Genomic DNA, 20,084 nt, shown 5'->3' on the forward strand with positions numbered 1-20,084 from the left:
CTTAAACGTAAATGGGTTGAATGCCCCAACCAGAAGACAAAGGTTGGCTGAATGGATACAAAAACAAGACCCCCATATATGTTGTCTACAAGAGACCCACCTCAAAATGAGGGACACATACAGACTGAAAGTGAAGGGCTGGAAAAAGATATTCCACGCAAATAGAGACCAAAAGAAAGCAGGAGTAGCAATACCAATATCAGATAAAATAGACTTTAAAACAAAGGCTCTGAAAAGAGACAAAGAAGGAAACTACATAATGATCAAAGGATCAATCCAAGAAGAAGATATAACAATTATAAATATTTATGCACCCAACATAGGAGCACCGAAATATGTAAGACAATTACTAACAAGTATGGAAGGGGAAATTAACAACAATGCAATAAGAGTAGGAGATTTTAATACCTCACTTACATCTATGGATAGATCAACTAAACAGAAAATTAACAAGGAAACACAAACTTTAAATGATACAATAGACCAGTTAGACCTAATAGATATCTATAGGACATTTCACCCCCAAACAATGAATTTCACCTTTTTCTCAAGCGCACACGGAACCTTTTCCAGGAAAGATCACATCCTGGGCCATAAATCTAGCCTTGGTAAATTCAAAAAAATTGAAATCACTCCAAGCAACTTTTCTGACCACAATGAAGTAAGATCAGGTCTCAATTACGGGAGAAAAACTATTAAAAATGCCAACATATGGAGGCTGAAGAACACGCTGCTGAATAATGAACAAATCATAGAAGAAATCAAAAGAGAAATCAAAATATGCATAGAAATGAATGAAATTGAAAACACAACAACCCAAAACCTCTGGGACTCTGTAAAAGCAGTGCTAAGGGGGAAGTTCATAGCAATACAGTCACAACTCAAGAAATAAGTAAAAAGTCAACTAAATAACCTAACTCTACATCTAAAGAAACTAGAAAAGGAAGAAATGAAGAACCCCAGGGTCAGTAAAAGGAAAGAAATCATAAAAATTAGGGCAGAGATAAATGCAAAAGAAACAAAAGAGACCATATCAAAAATCAACAAAGCCAAAAGCTGGTTCTTTGAGAAGGTAAATAAAATTGACAAACCACTAGCCAGACTCATCAAGAAACAAAGGGAGAAGAACCAAATCAATAAAATTAGAAATGAAAATAGATCACAACCGACAACACAGAAATACAAAGGATTATTACAGAATACTATCAGCAATTATATGGCAATAAAACGAATAACCTGGAAGAAATGGACAAATTCCTAGAAAAGTACAACTTTCCAAAACTGGACCAGGAAGAAATAGAAAATCTGAACAGACCCATCACAAGCACAGAACTAGAGGCTGTAATCAGAAATCTTCCAGCAAACAAAAGCTCAGGTCCGGACGGCTTCACAGATGAATTCTACCAAAAATTTAGAGAAGAGCTAACACCTATTCTACTCAAACTCTTCCAGAAAATTGCTGAGGAAGGGAAACTTCCAAATTCATTCTATGAGGCCACCATCACCCTAATCCCAAAACCTGGTAAAGACCCCACAAAAAAAGAAAACTACAGGCCAGTATCACTGATGAACATAGATGCAAAAATCCTTAACAAAATTCTAGCAATCAGAATCCAACAACACATTAAAAAGATCATACATCATGACCAAGTGGGCTTTATCCCAGGAATGCAAGGATTCTTCAATATCTGCAAATCAATCAATGTAATACACCACATTAACAAACTGAAAAATAAAAATCATATGATTATCTCAATAAATGCAGAGAAAGCCTTTGACAAAATTCAACATCCATTTATGATAAAAACCCTCCAGAAAGTGTGAATAGAAGGGATATATCTCAACATAATAAGAGCTATATATGACAAACCCACAGCAAACATTATCCTCAATGGTGAAAAACTGAAAGCATTTCCCCTAAAGTGAAGAACAAGACAAGGGTGCCCACTCTCACCACTACTATTCAACATAGTTCTGGAAGTTTTGGCTACAGCAATCAGAGCAGAAAAAGACATAAAAGGAATACAAATTGGAAAAGAAGAAGTAAAACTTTCACTGTTCACTGATGACATGATCCTCTACACAGAAAACCCTAAAGACTCTACCAGAAAACTACTAGAGCTAATCAATGATTACAGTAAAGTTGCAGGATATAAAATCAACACACAGAAATCCCTTGCATTCCTATACACTGATAATGAGAAAATAGAAAGAGAAATTAAGAAAACTATTCCATTCACTGTTGCAACGAAAAGAGTAAAATACTTAGGAATATATCTACCTAAGGAAACAAAAGACTTGTACATAGAAAGCTATAAAACACTAGTGAAAGTAATCAAAGGGGACACTCATAGATGGAGAAATATACCGTGTTCGTGGATTGGAAGAATAAATACTGTAAAAATGAGTATACTACCCAAAGTAATTTATACATTCAATGCAATCCCTATCAAGCTACCAACAATATTTTTCACAGAACTAGAACAAATAATCTCACAATTTGTATGGAAATACAAAAAACCTCAAATAGCCAAAGCAATCTCGAGGAAGAAGAATGGAACTGGGGGAATTAACCTGCCGGACTTCAGGCTCTACTACAAAGCCACAGTCATCAAGACAGTATGGTACTGGCATAAAGACAGAAATATAGATCAGTGGAACAAAATAGAAAGCCCAGAGATAAATCCACACACCTATGGACACCTTATCTTTGACAAAGGAGGCAAGAATATAAAATGGAGAAAAGACAGTCTCTTTAACAAGTGGTGCTGGGAAAACTGGTCAGCCACTTGTAAAAGAATGAAACTAGAACACTTCCTAACACCATACACCAAAATAAACCCAAAATGGATTAAAGAGCTAAATGTAAGACCAGAAACTATAAAACTCCTAGGGGAGAACGTAGGCAAAACACTCTCCGACATAAATCACAGCAGGATCCTCCAAGACCCACCTCCCAGAATATTGGAAATAAAAGCAAAAATAAACAAATGGGACCTAATTAAAATCAAAAGCTTCTGCACAGCAAAGGAAACTATAAGTAAGGTGAAAAGACAGCCTTCAGAATGGGAGAAAATAATAGCAAATGAAGCAACTGATAAAGGATTAATCTCCAAAATATATAAGCAGCTCCTGCAGCTCAATTCCAGAAAAATAAATGACCCAATCAAAAAATGGGCCAAAGAACTAAACAGACATTTCTCCAAAGAAGACATACAGATGGCTAACAAACACATGAAAAAATACTCAACATCCCTCATAATCAGAGAGATGCAAATCAAAACCACAATGAGATACCATTTCACACCAGTCAGAATGGCCGCTATCCAAAAGTCTACACGCAATAAATGCTGGAGAGGGTGTGGAGAGAAGGGAACCCTCTTACACTGTTGGTGGGAATGCCAACTAGTACAGCCACTATGGAGAACAGTGTGGAGATTCCTTAAAAAACTGGAAATAGAACTGCCATATGATCCAGCAATCGCATTCCTGGGCATACACACCGAGGAAACCAGAACTGAAAGAGACACATGTACCCCAATGTTCATTGCAGCACTGTTTATAATAGCCAGGACGTGGAAGCAACCTGGATGTCCATCTGCAGACGAATGGATAAGAAAGCTTTGGTACATATACACAATGGAGTATTACTCAGCCATTAAAAAGAATGCATTTGAATCAGTTCTAATGAGGTGGATGAAACTGGAGCCTATTATACAGAGTGAAGTAAGCCAGAAAGAAAAACACCAATACAGTATACTAACGCATATATATGGAATTTAGAAAGATGGAAATGATAACCCTGTATACGAGACAGCAAAAGAGACACAGGTGTATAGAACAGTCTTTGGGGCTCTGTGGGAGAGGGTGAGGATGGGATGATTTGGGAGAATGGCATTGAAACATGTATGTTGTCATATGTGAAACGAATCACCAGTTCAGGGTCAATGCATGTTACAGGATGCTCGGTGCTGGTGTGCAGGGATGACCCAGAGGGAGGATAAAGGGAGGAGGGAGGTGGGAGGGGGGTTCAGGAGGGGGAACTCATGTATACCCGGGGTGGATTCACGTCAATGTATGGCAAAACCAACCAATATAATATTGTAAAATAATTAGCCTCCAATAAAAAAAAAAAAAAGACCGAAAAAAAAAAAAAAAAAGGAAATGGACAAAAGACACAAAGGAACCTTTCATGTAAGAGGATATAATGATGACAAAAAGTATATGAGAAGATGTTCAATTCACTAATCCCTAGGGAAATGCAAATTAAGATCATAGTAAGGTATTACTACATTTCTATAAGAATGGACAAAATTAAAAAAAATAGAGACAGCACCCAAAGGTGGCAAAAATGCAAACACACTGGATACCTCATTAATTGTTGGTGGAGATGTAAAACAGTGCAACTACTCTGTAAAACAATTTGGTAGTTTCTTAAAAACTAATCATACACTTACCAGACTACCTAACAATCACACTCAAGGACTTTCATGCCAGAGAAATGAAAACATACACATACACAAAAAAACCCTGCACATAAATGTGCAGCCTTATTTAAGATAGCTAAAAACTGGAAACAACATAGATGTCATCCAATAGGTAAGCTTTAAACAAGTTCGTGAATTCACTGTTGCTGCTCAGTAGCTCAGTCATGTCCGACTCTGTGACACTGTGGACTGCAGCATTCCAGGCTTCCTTGTCCTTCACTATCTCCCAGGGTTTGCTCAAACTTATGTCCATTAAGTAGGCGATCCCATGCAATCATTTTATCCTCTGTCTGCTCCTTCTCCTCCAACCTTCAGTCTTTCCCAGCATCATGGTCTTTTCCAGTGAGTTGACTCTTTGCATCAGGTGGCCTAAGTATTGGAGTTTCAACTTCAGAATCAGTCTTTCCAGTCAGTATTCATGACTGATTTCCTTTAGGACTGCCTGGTTTGATCTCCTTGCATTCCAAGGGACTTTCAAGAGTCTTCTCCAGCATCACAGTCTGAAAGCATCAAAACTTTGGTGCTCAGATTACTCATGATTCAACTCTCACATCCACATATGACTACCGGAAAAATCATAGCTTTGACTATACGGACCTTTGCAAGGGCCTTTCAATTTCATTGCTGCACTCAACATCTGCAGTGATTTTGGAGCTCCCCAAAATAAAGTTTGTCATTGTTTCCATTTTTACTCATCTATTTGCCATGAAGTGATGGAAAATGGATGCCATGATCTTCATTTTTTGAACACTGAGTTTTAAGCTAGCTTTTTCACTTTCATCAAGAGGCTCTTTAGTTCCTCTTTGCTTTCTGCCATTAGGGTGGTGTCATCTACATATCTGAGGTTACTAATATTTCTCCTGGCAATCTTGATTCCAGCTTGTGCTTCATCCACCCAGCATTTCGCATGATGTACTCTACACAAAAGTTAAATAAGCAGGGTGACAATATACAGCCTTGATGTATTCCTTTCTGAATTTTGAACCAGTCCTTTGTTCCATATCTGGTTCTAACTGTTGATTTTGACCTACACACAGATTACTCAGGAGGCAGGTAAGGTGGTCTGATAATTTTATCTCTTTATGAGTTTTCCAGTTTCTTGTGATCCACACAGTCAAAGGCTTTAACCTAGTCAATGAAGTAGAAATAGACATTTTTCTGGAATTCTCTTGCTTTTTCTATGATCCAACAGACATTGACAATTCGATCTCTGGTTCCTCTGCCTTTTTTAAATCCAGCTTGTATATCTGGAAGTTCTCAGTTCACATATTGTTGAAGCCTTGTTTGAAGGATTTTGAGCATTACCTTGCTAGTGTGTGAAATGAGGGCAACAGTGTGATAGTTTGAACGTTCTTTGGCATTGTCCTTCTTTGGGATGGGAATGAAAACTGACCTTTATAATCCTGTGGCCACTGCCAAGTTTTCCAAATTTGCTGACATATTGAGTGCAGCAAATTTGGAAAACTCAGCAGTGGCCAAAGGACTGGAAAAGGTCATTCTTCATTCCAATCCCAAAGAAAGGCAATGCCAAAGAATGCTCAAACTACCACACAATTGCACTCATCTCACATGCTAGTAGTCATGCTCAAAATTCTCCAAGCCAGGCTTCAGCAATATGTGAACCGTGAACTTCCAGATGTTCAAGCAGGTTTTAGAAAAGGCAGAGGCACCAGAGACAAAATTGCCAACATCCGCTGGATCATGGAGAAAGCAAGAGAGTTCCAGAAAAACATCTATTTCTGCTTTATTGACTATGCCAAAGCCTTTGACTGTGTGGATCACAATAAATAAATAAACTGTGGAACATTCTGAAAGAGATGGGAATCCCAGACCACCTGACCTGCCTCTTGAGAAACCTGTATGCAGGTCAGGAAACAACAGGTAGAACTGGACATGGAACAACAGACTGGTTCCAAATAGGAAAAGGAGTACGTCAAGGTTGTATATTGTCACCCTGCTGATTTAACTTCTATGCAGAGTACATCATGAGGAACGCTGGGCTGGAAGAAGCACAAGCTGGAATCAAGATTGCTGGGAGAAATATCAATAACCTCAGATATGCAGATGACACCACCCTATGGCAGAAAGGGAAGAGGGACTCATAGCCTCTTGATGAAAGTGAACGAGGAGAGTGAAAAGTTTGGCTTGAAGCTCAACATTCAGAAAACAAAGATCATGGCATCTGGTCCCATCACTACATGGGAAATAGATGGGGAAACAGTGGAAACAGTGTCAGACTTTATTTTCTGGGGCTCCAAAATCACTGCAGGTGCTGACTGCAGCCATGAAATTAAAAGACGCTTACTCCTTGGAAAGAAAGTTATAACCAACCTATATAGCATATTAAAAAGCAGAGATATTACTTTGCCAACAAAGGTCCGTCTAGTCAAGGCTATGGTCTTTCCAGTGGTCATGGATGGATGTGAGAGTTGGACTGTGAAGAAAGCTGATCGCCGAAGAATTGATGCTTTTGAACTGTGGTGCTGGAGAAGACTCTTGAGAGTCCCTTGGACTGCAAGGAGAGCTAGCCAGTCCATTCTAAAGGAGATCAATCCTGGGTGTTCATTGGAAGGACTGATGCTAAAGCTGAAACTGCAATACTTTGGCCACCTCATGCGATGAGTTGACTCACTGGAAAAGACTCTGATGCTGGGAGGGATTGGGGGCAGGAGGAGAAGGGGACGACAGAGAATGAGACGGCTGGATGGCATCACCAACTCGATGGACATGAGTTTGAGTGAACTCCGGGAGTTGGTGATGGACAGGGAGGTCTGGTGTGCTGTGATTCATGGGGTCGCAAAGAGTCGGACACGACTGAGCAATTGAACTGAACTGAACTGATTGACTGCAACACTTTAACAGCTTCATCTTCTAGGATTTGAAATAGCTCAGCTGGAATTCAATCACCTCCACTAGCTTTGTTCATAGTAATGTTTCCTAAGGCCCGCTTGACTTCACACTCCAGGAACTTGGCTCAAGGTGAGTGATCACACCATCATGGTTATCCAGGTCATTAAGACCTTTTTTGTACAGTTCTTTTGTGTATTCTTGCCACCTCTTCTTAGTATCTTCTGAGTCTTTTAGGTCCAAACCATTTCTGTCCTTTATTGTGCCCATATTTGCATGAAATATTCCCTTCGTATTGCTAATTTTCTTTCAGAGATCTCTAGCCTTTCTCATTTTTGGTTTCCTTCTATTTCTTTGCATTCTTCACTTAAGAAGGCTTTCTTATCTTTCCTTGCTATTCTTCGGAACTCTGCATTCAGATGCGTATATCTTTCCTTTTCTCCTTTGCCTTTTGCTTCATACTACTCAACAATAAGAATAAAAACAACGAACCATGGATGCATGCAACAACTTGAATGGACGTCAAGGGCATTTTGCTGAATGACATAAAAGCCAATTTCAAAACAATTCAACCTAATAACACTGTTAGAACGAGTGGAGAATGATCGTGGTTGCCAAGAGCTGGGGATGTTGTGGAAGAATGGGTGAGGGTGAGCATATAGGAGTAGAATGAGGGGGATTTTGTCATGATTAATGGTTCTGTATCTGTATTGCAGTGGTGGTAGTGATTCTCTACCAGTGATAAAATGGCTAAGTACTATATGTGTACATTGTACCCATGTCAATCTCCTGATTTTGATACTATACTGTAATTACTAAGATGTAACCATGGTGCATGGGTGGGGGGCTTTCATGGTAGCTCAGCTGGTAAAGAATCCGCTTTCAATGCAGGAGACCCTGGTTCGATTCCTGGGTCAGAAAGTTCCCTTGGAGAAGGGATAGGCTGCCCACTGCAGCATTCTTGCCTGGAGAATCCCGGGGACAGAGAAGCCTGTGGGCTACAGTCCATGGGGTCACAAAGTGTCAGACTAAGCACAAACATTGTGGGGAACTTGGTGAAGGGCATATCGGACAGCTCTGTCATCTCTGTGTTGTAACTGTACTGATTTAGCAATTTCCTATATGTGTGTGTGTATGTATGCTGCTAAGTCACTTCAGTCATGTCTGACTCTTTGCGACCCCATAGACGGCAGCCCACAAGGCTCCTCTGTCCCTGGGATTCTCCAGGCAAGAATACTGGAGTGGGTTGCCATTTCCTTCTCCAATGCATGAAAGTGAAAAATGAAAGTGAAATTGCTCAGTCGTGTCCAACGCTTCACGACCCCATGGACTGTAGCTTGGGGTGCCATTGCCTTCTCCGTGTGTGTGTGTATAATTAATTACCTCAAAATAAACAAAGTTTGCTTAAATATCGACAAAACACTGCTCTATAATGGGCTTCCCAGGTGACACTAGTGGTAAAGGACCCGACTGCCAATGCAGGAGACACAAGAGACTTGGGTTTGATACCTGAGTTGGGACAATCCCCTGGAGGAGGGCATGGCAACCCACTCCTATATTTTTGCCTGGATAATCCAATGGACAGAGGAGCCTGGCGGGCTACAGTCCATGGGGTCACAAAGAGTCGGGCGTGACTGAAGGACACACTACTCTATGACAGATTATGGATTATTAATGCTTTGTCCTTCAAGATTTTACTTTCTAATTTCTCAAAATAGCCTTGTGTTACTTTCATAAGAAGAAAGTGTATTAAAATGGAATAAAAATAAGTCTGATTTCCTTTTTGATGGCTCAAGGCTAAAATTAATTAATAAGCAGAATGTGGTCTAGGAATAGCTAACTTTGAGATGCAAATTTTGGCAAAGTTGCATCTGAAAATTAGCCTAGTCAGAGTAATTCCTCAAATTTCCTCACGTTAGTAACTCTCTTCTCTATCTGTGTAACTAGGAGGTAGTAAACCACACCTATCTTTAAATATCTTAAAAGAAAATAATCTGAAGCAATATTCCTGCATTGATAAGGAATATGAATGCTAGCCTAGAGATATAAATTTTCTCAAGCCAAATTTCTCTTAAATTATCTTTAATCCTTATATATTTACAAAGAGCACTTGAAACAAGAAGATATGTGGATCAGGCTTATATCGAGTAAAGACATACTATTAAATGCCATAGATATATGTGTGTTAGACACCTCCAACGAGATTCCATAGACTCCTCCATCTCTTCTCTCCTGCTTATCCTCCTCTCCACAGCTAAAGCTGCCTTTCTTAAATGATGTCAGTATTCATTATCTCCAGGAAAAAAAGTCTGAATTCCTTAAAAAGGTTTATCATGTCCTGTAAGATGTGGTTCTACCCTCCATTTCTATTTCACTTCCTGCCACTCTCACATCACCTATTTGAAACCAGGAGGAAATGAGTATATTTTGATCCTCTACCCTTTGATAGATATTCTCCTAGGAGTTTCATACCTCTGCAATATGCCACTCCTTCAGTCTACTGAAATTTATTCTTTAAGACCAAACTTTCTGACGCTACATCAGAGAACCTCTGTGATGCCTAATATTTTTTTCCCATTCTCTTCCTCTTCCCTTGAAGTTGACTTAAATCCTTCCCTATGCTTATACAATATTTTATAAATAAATTTATCATAGCCCTATCACCGACTCTGTGGACATGAGTTTGAGTGTACTCCGGGAGTTGGTGATGGACAGGGAGGCCTGGCGTGCTGTGATTCATGGGGTCGCGGAGAGTCGGACACGACTGAGCGACTGAACTGAACTGAACTGAACTGATGTCATTTAATTCTACATTGTTATCTCTCCAAATATATTGTGACTCAATGATAATCCCTAAATGTCTTTAAAGACTAACACAAAAGCACATGTTAATCCACAGTTTACATAGTTGGTAAAGCTTCAAGTCAACAGTAGGCAGTTATTAGTTAAGATTTGGGAGAGTCAAACATTATACATGGATTAGCAAAAATAAACTAATGGTACTACATCAAACTAGAAAGCTTTTCCACAGTGAGGAAACCATCAAAAGGCTGCCTACTAAAATGGGGACGATATTTGCAAATAATATATCTGATAAGGGGTATCCCTTGTGGCTCAGCTGGTAAAGAATTTGCCTGCAATGTGGGAGACCTCGATCCCTGGGTTGGGAAGATCCCCTGGAGAAGGGAATAGCTACCCATTCCAGTATTCTGGCCTGGAGAATTCCATGGACTATATAGTCCATGGGGTCATAAGAGTCGGATATAACTGAGCGACTTTCATTTTCATATCTGATAAGGGGTTGATGGTGGTGGTGGCTTAGTTACTAAGTCGTGTCTGACTCTTTTGCAACTCCATGGATTGTAGCCCCCAGGCTCCTCTGTCTGGGCATTTCCCAGGCAAGAATACTGTACCATTTCCTTCTCCATGGGATCTTCCCAACCCAGGGATTGAACTCACATCTCCTGCACTGGTAGGTGAATTCTTTACTGCCTAGGCACCTCAGAAACCCACATACATAATTAGCTGAATTAATTAAATGAAACTAATATATCTATTTAGGAATTTGTTATAGTTAGGAATGCTTGTAATGACATTTCCAAAGTATGCTTGTAATGACCATTATTAACAGTAGTTTATCAAAGATAGTCACATAGCACCATGGGAGCAAAGGAAAGGAATAAATCATTTAATTAGAGAGTACCTAGCAGTTGCTCAGAGAAGGCAATGGCAAGCCACTCCAGTACTCTTGCCTAGAAAATCCCATGGACGGAGGAGCCTGGTAGGCTGCAGTCCATGGGGTCGCTACAAGTCAGACATGACTGAACAACTTCACTTTCACTTTTCACTTTCACACATTGGAGAAGGAAATGGCAACCCACTCCAGTGTTCTTTCCTGGAGAATCCCAGGGACGGGGGAGCCTGGTGGGCTGCCGTCTATGGGATCGCACAGAGTTGGACACGGCTGAAGTGACTTAGCAGCAGCAGCAGTTGCTACCGTTCTCTGTTTTCCTAGACTTGGGAACAGGCTTAGATTTCTAAGCCCAGTGATACTCACTGTATGGCACTGAGAAAAACAGTTGCTCAATAAATTTTTCCCTTTCCAAATGTAGACAAAAACAAATGTAATCTCCTTTTATTGGTATGGTAGCAAAAAAGTGGTCTCTTCTAGTGAATAGAATACCTATGAAATTCTTTTTGCACATGCTTAGAAAGAAATTTATCTCAAATTAGTTTGATTCAGTGGCTACATTAACTCAATATTTTGTTTAGTCCAACCTCAACCACTATTAAAAATGAATGCATTAAACATAAAAATATGGTGGGATGTTGGGGTTCATTTTAGACTCTAGCTTACTTATAGCTCCAGGAAATGAAAGTCCTCAAGTTTTGTCACCACAGACCCCCATCTGGCTCTAAAATCATTGATGACTAGAACCATACAACTATGATTCCCCCATAGCTATTTTCATTTTTACAAGTGAAATAAGTTGGTTTTTGAAAATTACATCACAGTAAAGACTAATATGGGCTTCCCAGGTGGCGCTAGTGTTAAAGAACCTGCCTGCCAGTGCAGGAAACTTTAAAAAGAGACATGGGTTCAATCCCTCAGTCAGGAAGATCCCCTGGAGGAGGAAATGGCAACCCACACCTGTATTCTTGCCCAGAGAATCCCATGGACAGAGGAGCCTGGCAGGCTATGGTCCACAAGGTCGGAAAGAGTCAGATACAACTGAAGCGACTTAGCATGCATGCAATGACTAATATTTACTCTGAAAATACCTTCAAAGCTTCACATGCTCCATCTTATCATTGTGCTTTTAGCCCAGGGCTTCCCTCGTGGCTCAGTCTGTGTCTGCCAATGCAGGAGACTCAAGAGACTCAGGTTTGATCCCTGGGTTGGAAAGATCCCCTGGAGGAGGGCATGGCAACCCATTTCAGTATTCTTGCTTGGGAAATCCCATGAACAGAGGAGCCTGGTGGGCTACAGTTCATGGGATCACAAAAAGAGTCAAACCCAACTTAACGACTAAACAACAAAAACTTTTTAGCCCAACAGAAAAGCGTTTATTTCAATTTTTAAGTATTTGCAAATAATTTAGTTATTTGTTGTTACTGTTCAGTGACAATAAAAGGCCTAGATGTCATTAGAGTCTTACAGAAATTGCATATAATTTTCTCTTTAGCAACTGAACTGTATACATCAACTGTGACACAATCTGTCATATTACATCATATCAGAATAGAGCTATGTTGGGCTGTCCCATCACTGAAGGGATATGAAATTAACTTGTCAGTTATCTTCTCTAGAGAAAATTCTCTTTCAATATTTTTATTAATGGCATGTGCCAACTGGAAGGTTAGATGACAATAAATACTTAATTTTGAAAAACAAGTACCTTTTATAAAATGTATTCAGTTTCCTAAGAATAAATCTATTGGATTTCTCCTACCAAAATATCAGGGTTTCTATCAACCACCTGTTTAAAAGTAGCTGCTTTTGTTTCTCTGACAGTCCTCTAACCACCTTTACCTCTCCTGGTGTCAAGAAGTGACTTCGATTTTTTTTTTATTTTTTGTTTTGGTGTGTAATTGCTTTATAATGTTGTGCTTGCTTTTGTTGTAAAACAAGGTGAATCAGCCATTTGTATACATGAATCCCCTCCCTCTTGAGCCTCCCTCCCACACCTTCATCCCACCCATCCCATCACAGAACACAGAGCTGAGCTCCCTCTGCTATACAGCAGCTTCCTGCTAACTATCTATTTTACACGTGGTAGTGTATAAATCTCAATGTTACTCTCTCAATTTGTTTCACCCTCTCCTTGCCTGCTGTGTCCACAAGTCTGTTCTGTACACCCATGTCTATTCTTGCCTTGCAAATAGGTTCATCAATACCATTTTCCTAGATACCATATATATTCATTAATATATGATATTTGTTTTTCATTTTGGGAATAAAGTCATGGATAGTAGATGTTTGCTAATAGCACAGCAACTGGGCTGGGAAAAGGTATTCTGATGAGGATTGCTTCATTTAATGATGAGTAAATCTCATGAATATAAAATGATTAAGAAGCATGACCCTGGATGGTTTTCTGAAAAAAGTTTCTATCTTTTCTAAGAAAAATTAGAATTTTCCAAGAAAGTTTGACATCAATTATAAATGCAACTTTGAATATTTCCAAGAAACATTACAATTATGTTTACCAACACAGCTGAAGCATGAAATTAGAAGATATCTTTAAGTTCGGAGAGAGACTCAGGCTTCTTTTAACTTATTTTCTCTGGTTTTCCCCTTTCATAATTAGTCTAGTGATACGATTAGAAGGAAGGGGAGGTTTATTATACTCATGGTTGGCTTTTAATAATGTGAGTTGGCATTTGAAAGAAATAATTTGTTAAAAAAATGAACATTCAGTTATTTTGGATTGTGGAACTACACTTGAGGGAAATATCATGTGCAATTATGATCTGTTTCCATTAAATTTTACTTTAGAGAAACCTATGGGTGTAAAAATTTGATAGAGACTTTTGCTCCCACTGCTATTACATGAAATTCTAGATACAAATAAATGCTAGCAAAGTCAATAATGACCAAATAGCTCAGATACACACATGCCATGAGGCCTACAAACCCAGTGAAACAGTGGATCGAGCAAACAGATTGTAATAATCACCAAGAGACAAATTGTAAAATAAAGAAAAACTTCAGTTGGTAAAGTCATGAATTGGTATTGGACTAACATGGGTTGGATTTCTGGCTCTGACACTATTCACACTGTGAGAGTGAGCATTTAACTTCCAAATTGCTGTTTTTTCATCTACAAAGTAGGAATAATAGTAGTAATTGTATTATCAGGGTAATTTTGAACACTGAAGGGGATACATATATAATATGCTTAATTCATAATAAATTCTCAGTGAATATTGTCCATAATTTTTATTATTTATGATTATTACTGTACACTGTATCCAATGAGTTATCTAAAATTTTCTTTATTTGTTTATTTTAAAATGTTTCAAAGTCAAATCTGAGATATACAAATTTTTGGCTTTAAGTACTCTTAAAATACAGCATGTTAAAGTTGATGAGAAGTATATTAGTGAGATAAAATACCACATTTTGATTTTTAAAAACTGTTTCTTTCAGTGCAATTTCTATTGACTGGTTGTGCCAAGCAATCTTACTCTGAAAGGCAGGTACGATTATAGATGTAATTAACTCATGTTGGGATATTCACCTACAGAACTGACCCAACACAAAAATCTCCTAACTTTTGAAATTTATTTCCTCAAACAAATCGAGCATTTGAAGAATGTCATTATTTACATTACTATACTTAACAATGAATAAGGCTATGACACATCCTTTATAATGTTCCCTAGAAACAACTGGTCATACAAATGCACAAGGGTATGGAATGGGGACTAGTGGGGTATAGTTAAGACATAGATTCAGGAATGAGACAGATTTAAGGTCTGATCGTTAATCAATCACTTATTACATTTACAATTTGAGGAAAGTTATTTGTCTTTTCAACTTCAGTTGCAAAATGGGCTATCAATAAGTAGTATGTATTTCAGAAGATGGTTATAAGCATTAAATGAGCCAATGCATGTCAAACATCTAGCAAAAAGTTTGTCATCTTGTGAGTGCTCAATAAATGTTTTTTATTTGCATAATTTTACTAACATTGATTTATTGGGTTGGAACATTATAGTCATTTTCACTATTGTTTAAAATAGGAATATGATGGAGTCACCAATTTAAATTTTCCATGAGCTTCACTCTGCATCACTTATAACTTACACACACAGAACTGGCTATGATACAAATGTAGTAAGTTGAAAGGACATGGAGGTTCTGCACCAAAGAAATAACTAGGAAAACGACTTGAAGACTAAGATTTGATGAGAGAAGTTGGAAACATCATTTTCATAAAAGGATTAAATAATTGACTCATGAATTTAATTTGGGGGCTTTCAATTTATATACCATAAGCAATTGAAAAAAGTACCCTATTTCTTTTTAGATCATTAATTCTTGATTTATATTTAGTATTGTGCTATAATAATTTTGTACCTGCTAATGTAATTCATTTACATATTTTTTAAAGGCAAGAAGAACTCATATTTTCTCTTAAGGATGAATTAAATCTCTAATGAATTCCTTGACAAAGCTAATTATTCTAATCTTCAAGCTGTCAGTTTGTTGAGAAATGTTTTTTAACTGTAGAAAAGTTCAAACTACTTTGTTTTTGGATTAATAAAACATTTTCTTAAAACCAGATATACAGCATTATGAAGCACAAGTTGAACTGTGGCATTGACCAGACCTTATGGCGTGAAATCACACAGAGTAAAACTGGCCACAGTAAATCAAAGGCCTTTGGATTCTCAGGGCTCATTGGAATGTCATTTGTGAAATGCAGCACTGACTCAGGTAGCTTTCAGGATTCAAAAGTACACCATAGATAATGACAATTTACCACCATTGCAGCTGGAAAAACAGCAGCAATAATATTTGTATTAGCTATAATGCAATGAAGAGACAGAATGTGGTTTCACTTCTTGGTTAGCACTCTCTCTCTCCATCCCTCCCAACCTGTCTTTTATCTTTCAATTTCCTAGTGTCTACCTATCCACTCAGACACTGCCTAATGGGATAGATTTAAGGCAGAGACTATGAGTGTCAATCTTCATACACATACAAACACACACACACACACACACACACGTATTTTAGTATGACTCCTTTTTCCTTCTTTTTTTATAGTACTGATGAGACATAGTCATATTTTACGGAGGTTAAAAATCTGAATATGTCTTATTCTTCCAAGAAAATGTTGTAAGCAATGTTCAATTATACCCAGAATTTTATTTTATAAAAGTACTCCACCAAAACTGTACTTTCAGGAATTCAACTATTTGTGATGTCTGCACATCAGAAAGTTAAGCCTTTACTCAAAAGGAAGTTGTGAATTTATTATCAGACACCACATACTAATTTAAATAGCTCTGGCCTCTTCTGTCACTTCCCATATTTTGAATCAAGTGGAATCTTTGTCTACTTACTGGATGGAGCTTTCAATGCGGGTGATGGTGAGGAAAGCTGCAAGATTTGCTGTGTAAGATGAGATGACAATCAAAGCAAACAGCCACCAAGCCCCCATCATCATTCGGGTGGCCAGAGTTGTGTATGGGACTTCTCCACCTGTGGAAGGAAGCAAAGAATAAAGGAACATCAACAAGTATTTATGGAGACTCTGAGGTCATACACAGTCAATAGCAAGTTAACTTTTAAGTAATGAGAATCTTTCTATATAAATCCGTGTACATCTCTGTATTTTGCTTATCTTTACCACTTTTTTTTTTGGTAATTTTTAATGATCAAGTAATTCTTGTAAACAAAGGTTCCAGAAAAAGCACTGCTACCTGTGCTTCCTCCCCCCCAATTTTTATAGCTTTTTATTTTTTAATTGGAAGATAATTGCTTTACAATGTTGCGTTAAGTTTCTGCTGTACAATGAAGTGAATTAGAAAAGGAGTATGTCAAGGCTGTATATTGTCACCTTGCTTATTTAACTTATATGCAGGAACGCTGGGCTGGAAGAAGCACAAGCTGGAATCAAGATTGCTGGGAAAAATATCAGTAACCTCAGATATGCAGATGACACCACCCTTATGGCAGAAAGTGAAGAGGAACTCAAAAGCCTCTTGATGAAAGTGAAAGAGGAGAGTGAAAAGGTTGGCTTGAAGCTCAACATTCAGAAAACAAAGATCATGGCATCTGGTCCCATCACTTCATGGGAAATCGATGGAAAAACAGTGGAAACAGTGTCAGACTTTATTTTTTGGGATTCCAAAATCACTTCTGATGCTGATTGCAGCCATGAAATTAAAAGACACTTACTCCTTGGAAGGAAAGTTATGACCAACCTAGATAGTATATTAAAAAGCAGAGACATTACTTTGCCAACCAAGGTCCGTCTAGTCAAGGCAATGGTTTTTCCCGTGGTCACGTATGGATGTGAGAGTTGGACTGTGAAGAAAGCTGATCGCCGAAGAATTGATGCTTTTGAACTGTGGTGTTGGAGAAGACTCTTGAGAGTCCCTTGGACTGCAAGGAGATCCAACAAGTCCATTCTAAAGGAGATCAGTCCTGGGTGTTCATTGGAAGGACTGATGCTAAAGCTGAAACTGCAATACTTTGGCCACCTCATGCGACGATTTGACTCACTGGAAAAGACTCTGATGCTGGGAAAGGTTGGGGGTGGGAGGAGAAGGGGACGACAGAGAATGAGATGGCTGGATGGCATCACCGACTCAATGGACATGAGTTTGAGTGAACTCCGGGAGTTGGTGATGGACATGGAGGCCTGGCGTGCTGTGATTCATGGGGTCGCAAAGAGTCGGACACGACTGAGCGACTGAACTGAACTGAATACATATATCTTGGAGAAGGCAATGGCACCCCACTCCAGTACTCTTGCCTGGAAAATCCCAAGGGTGTAGGAGCCTGGTAGGCTGCAGTCCACGGGGTCACTGAGTCGGACACGACTGAGCGACTTCACTTTCAATTTTCACTTTCATGCACTGGAGAAGGAAATGGCAACCCACTCCAGCGTTCTTGCCTGGAGAATCCCAGGGACAGGGGAGCCTGGTGGGCTGCCGTCTATGGGGTTACAGAGTCGGACACAACTGAAGCGACTTAGCAGCAGCAGCAGCAGCATACATATATCTCCTCCCTCCTGAATCTCCCTCCCATCTTTCACTTCCATCCTGCCCTTCTAAGTCATCACAGAGCACCAAGCTGAGCTCCTCGCGACATACAGCAGATTCCCACCAGCTATTTTACACACAGTACTGTATATATCAGTGCCATGACTGAACCATTTAGCCAGTTTACTTGTTTACATTCCTGGAGCTACCACTCTTAAGTCTATCATCATGATGCTTTTTAAAAGTGAAAACGAAATCATCATATTCTCCTGACCCAAATTTCCAGTAGATTCCTGTCACTCTCAAAAAAAAAAAAAAAAAGAATATCTGAAATCTCTATCAAAGTTTACCAGGTCCTACATGAACTAATCTGAGATAGACTTTCTGACTTACCTTTTCCCACTCTCCAAATGTCCTTCTAGTTTCTTGTAAGGGGCCACAATGATTTCTGTCCTAGGGCCTTTGTACTTGCAATTTTTATGCCTGGAATTCTCTGCTCTTCACTTGATCTTAGCCAAAAGGCTGAGAAGCGATGAATTCTCTGTTCTTTAACTTAAAAATGACTCTCCTTTTAATTTACTTAAGTTTCTGCTCAGATGATACTTCTTCACAAGCACTTTATTGTCATTCTATCTAAAATAATTCCCACACCCCAACTCTTTCAGCCACCCTATTTTTTAAATAAAAAATTTTCATATATTTTAAATATTTTTATTTTCTCTTCTTCCTCATTATACAGTTTCTAACATAATAGTTTCTGCCTCTTATTAGGTGGGTAAATATTTGCTAAATGAATACATGTTTTATATGAAGTTAATAATCTTTTTAAAATAAATTAGTTTTCTGCTAAGTGTAAAAATAAATTAAAGAGATACAATACTACATTTGCCTAGGTACATCAATATGTGAATTGCTTAACAAGATTTAATTAATTATCATATGAGGCAGATATTTATGCCAACTGCTAATTCTCACTGTGTAATATTAATATCTTTAAACTTTCAGTGTAGTACAAACATACCCTGTGGGTATGACATGAGCTATTTTCCTGATGTAATATACTCAGAATAGGCTAACCTCTGATATCTGGAACACATTTTTTCAAAAGTAGTTATGATGCATTTTGGATACTTTCTTCTCCAAAGCAACGGAAATATTCACTTGGCTTTTAAAAGATGAAAGCAAAATAAAATGCTCATTTTTAAACCAAATGGGGACTTTCTAGAATAATGACTAATTGAAAAAATAATAATAAAATATGAGCAAGATGATTGCTAAAGACTGGAAGATGTTAATAAATGCAACAAAAGTATAACAATAAATTCATGACTGAAAAGGCTAACTGAAGGTTTGTGTCCATGAAGACTTCACCCTCGATTTGAGTTGTTATCACACATAAGAAAGAATACTTGTTGAGCTTTCCTCATCTGTGGCATAAAGTCTGAAATTTGGAAATTCAAATTTCTTGGGGAGTCCACATAAAATGACATTTTATTTGATATCTGTACTTAGAAATCAAATACTAAAAGTAATGGTAATCTTGACTCCTAACATTTGTAATCAGCAAAAAATTCAGAACAATCCTCCTACTGATAGTAACTAGAAAAAAAAAGAACAAATACTGCATTTGAGAGCTAGAGAAGCAGTAAATATTTAGAAGAAGATTCTGAAGAAGTTCAGAAATGTGACCTGGTATTTAGGCCTGTTTTCTCCTAAGGGATAAATGCCAATTTAACAAGAAGAAAAGAAACTGAGATGCTGAGCAATGCTCTTGAAAGCCTTCAAAATCAGGTGGCTATAAAAATTAAGGCCCAGGGCTTGCCAAATAGGGATGGAACTAAGAAAAACAGAAAACCCTCATATGCTTGGAAATCAACAATTACAATTCTATTATGCCATGGGTTGGAGAAAAATCACAAAATAAGTAAAAAAAAAATATTTTGAAGTATGTGATAATAAAAATACTCCAAACCAAAACTCCATATTTTGATACCTGACAGGATGCAGCTAAATTTGTCTTTGAAG

At 38.2% G+C, this 20,084-nt stretch overlaps 1 protein-coding gene across 3 annotated transcripts in view; it reads right to left on the reverse strand.

Annotated features, from left to right (window-relative positions):
- GRID2 (glutamate ionotropic receptor delta type subunit 2) overlaps positions 1-20,084 on the reverse strand; it is a 1,729,520-nt gene that overhangs the window by 319,503 nt on the left and 1,389,933 nt on the right. For all 3 annotated transcript variants that reach the window (XM_088836035.1, XM_088836036.1, XM_055434840.2), the window contains one exon: positions 16,413-16,551. In XM_088836035.1, coding sequence (XP_088692161.1) covers positions 16,413-16,551 — 139 coding nt within the window. The remainder of the gene's footprint in view (positions 1-16,412; positions 16,552-20,084) is intronic.

Source organism: Moschus berezovskii, chromosome 5 (assembly GCF_049115385.1).
Source record: "Moschus berezovskii isolate FMDL1 chromosome 5, NW_MosBer_1.0, whole genome shotgun sequence".
Lineage (NCBI taxonomy): Eukaryota > Metazoa > Chordata > Mammalia > Artiodactyla > Moschidae > Moschus > Moschus berezovskii.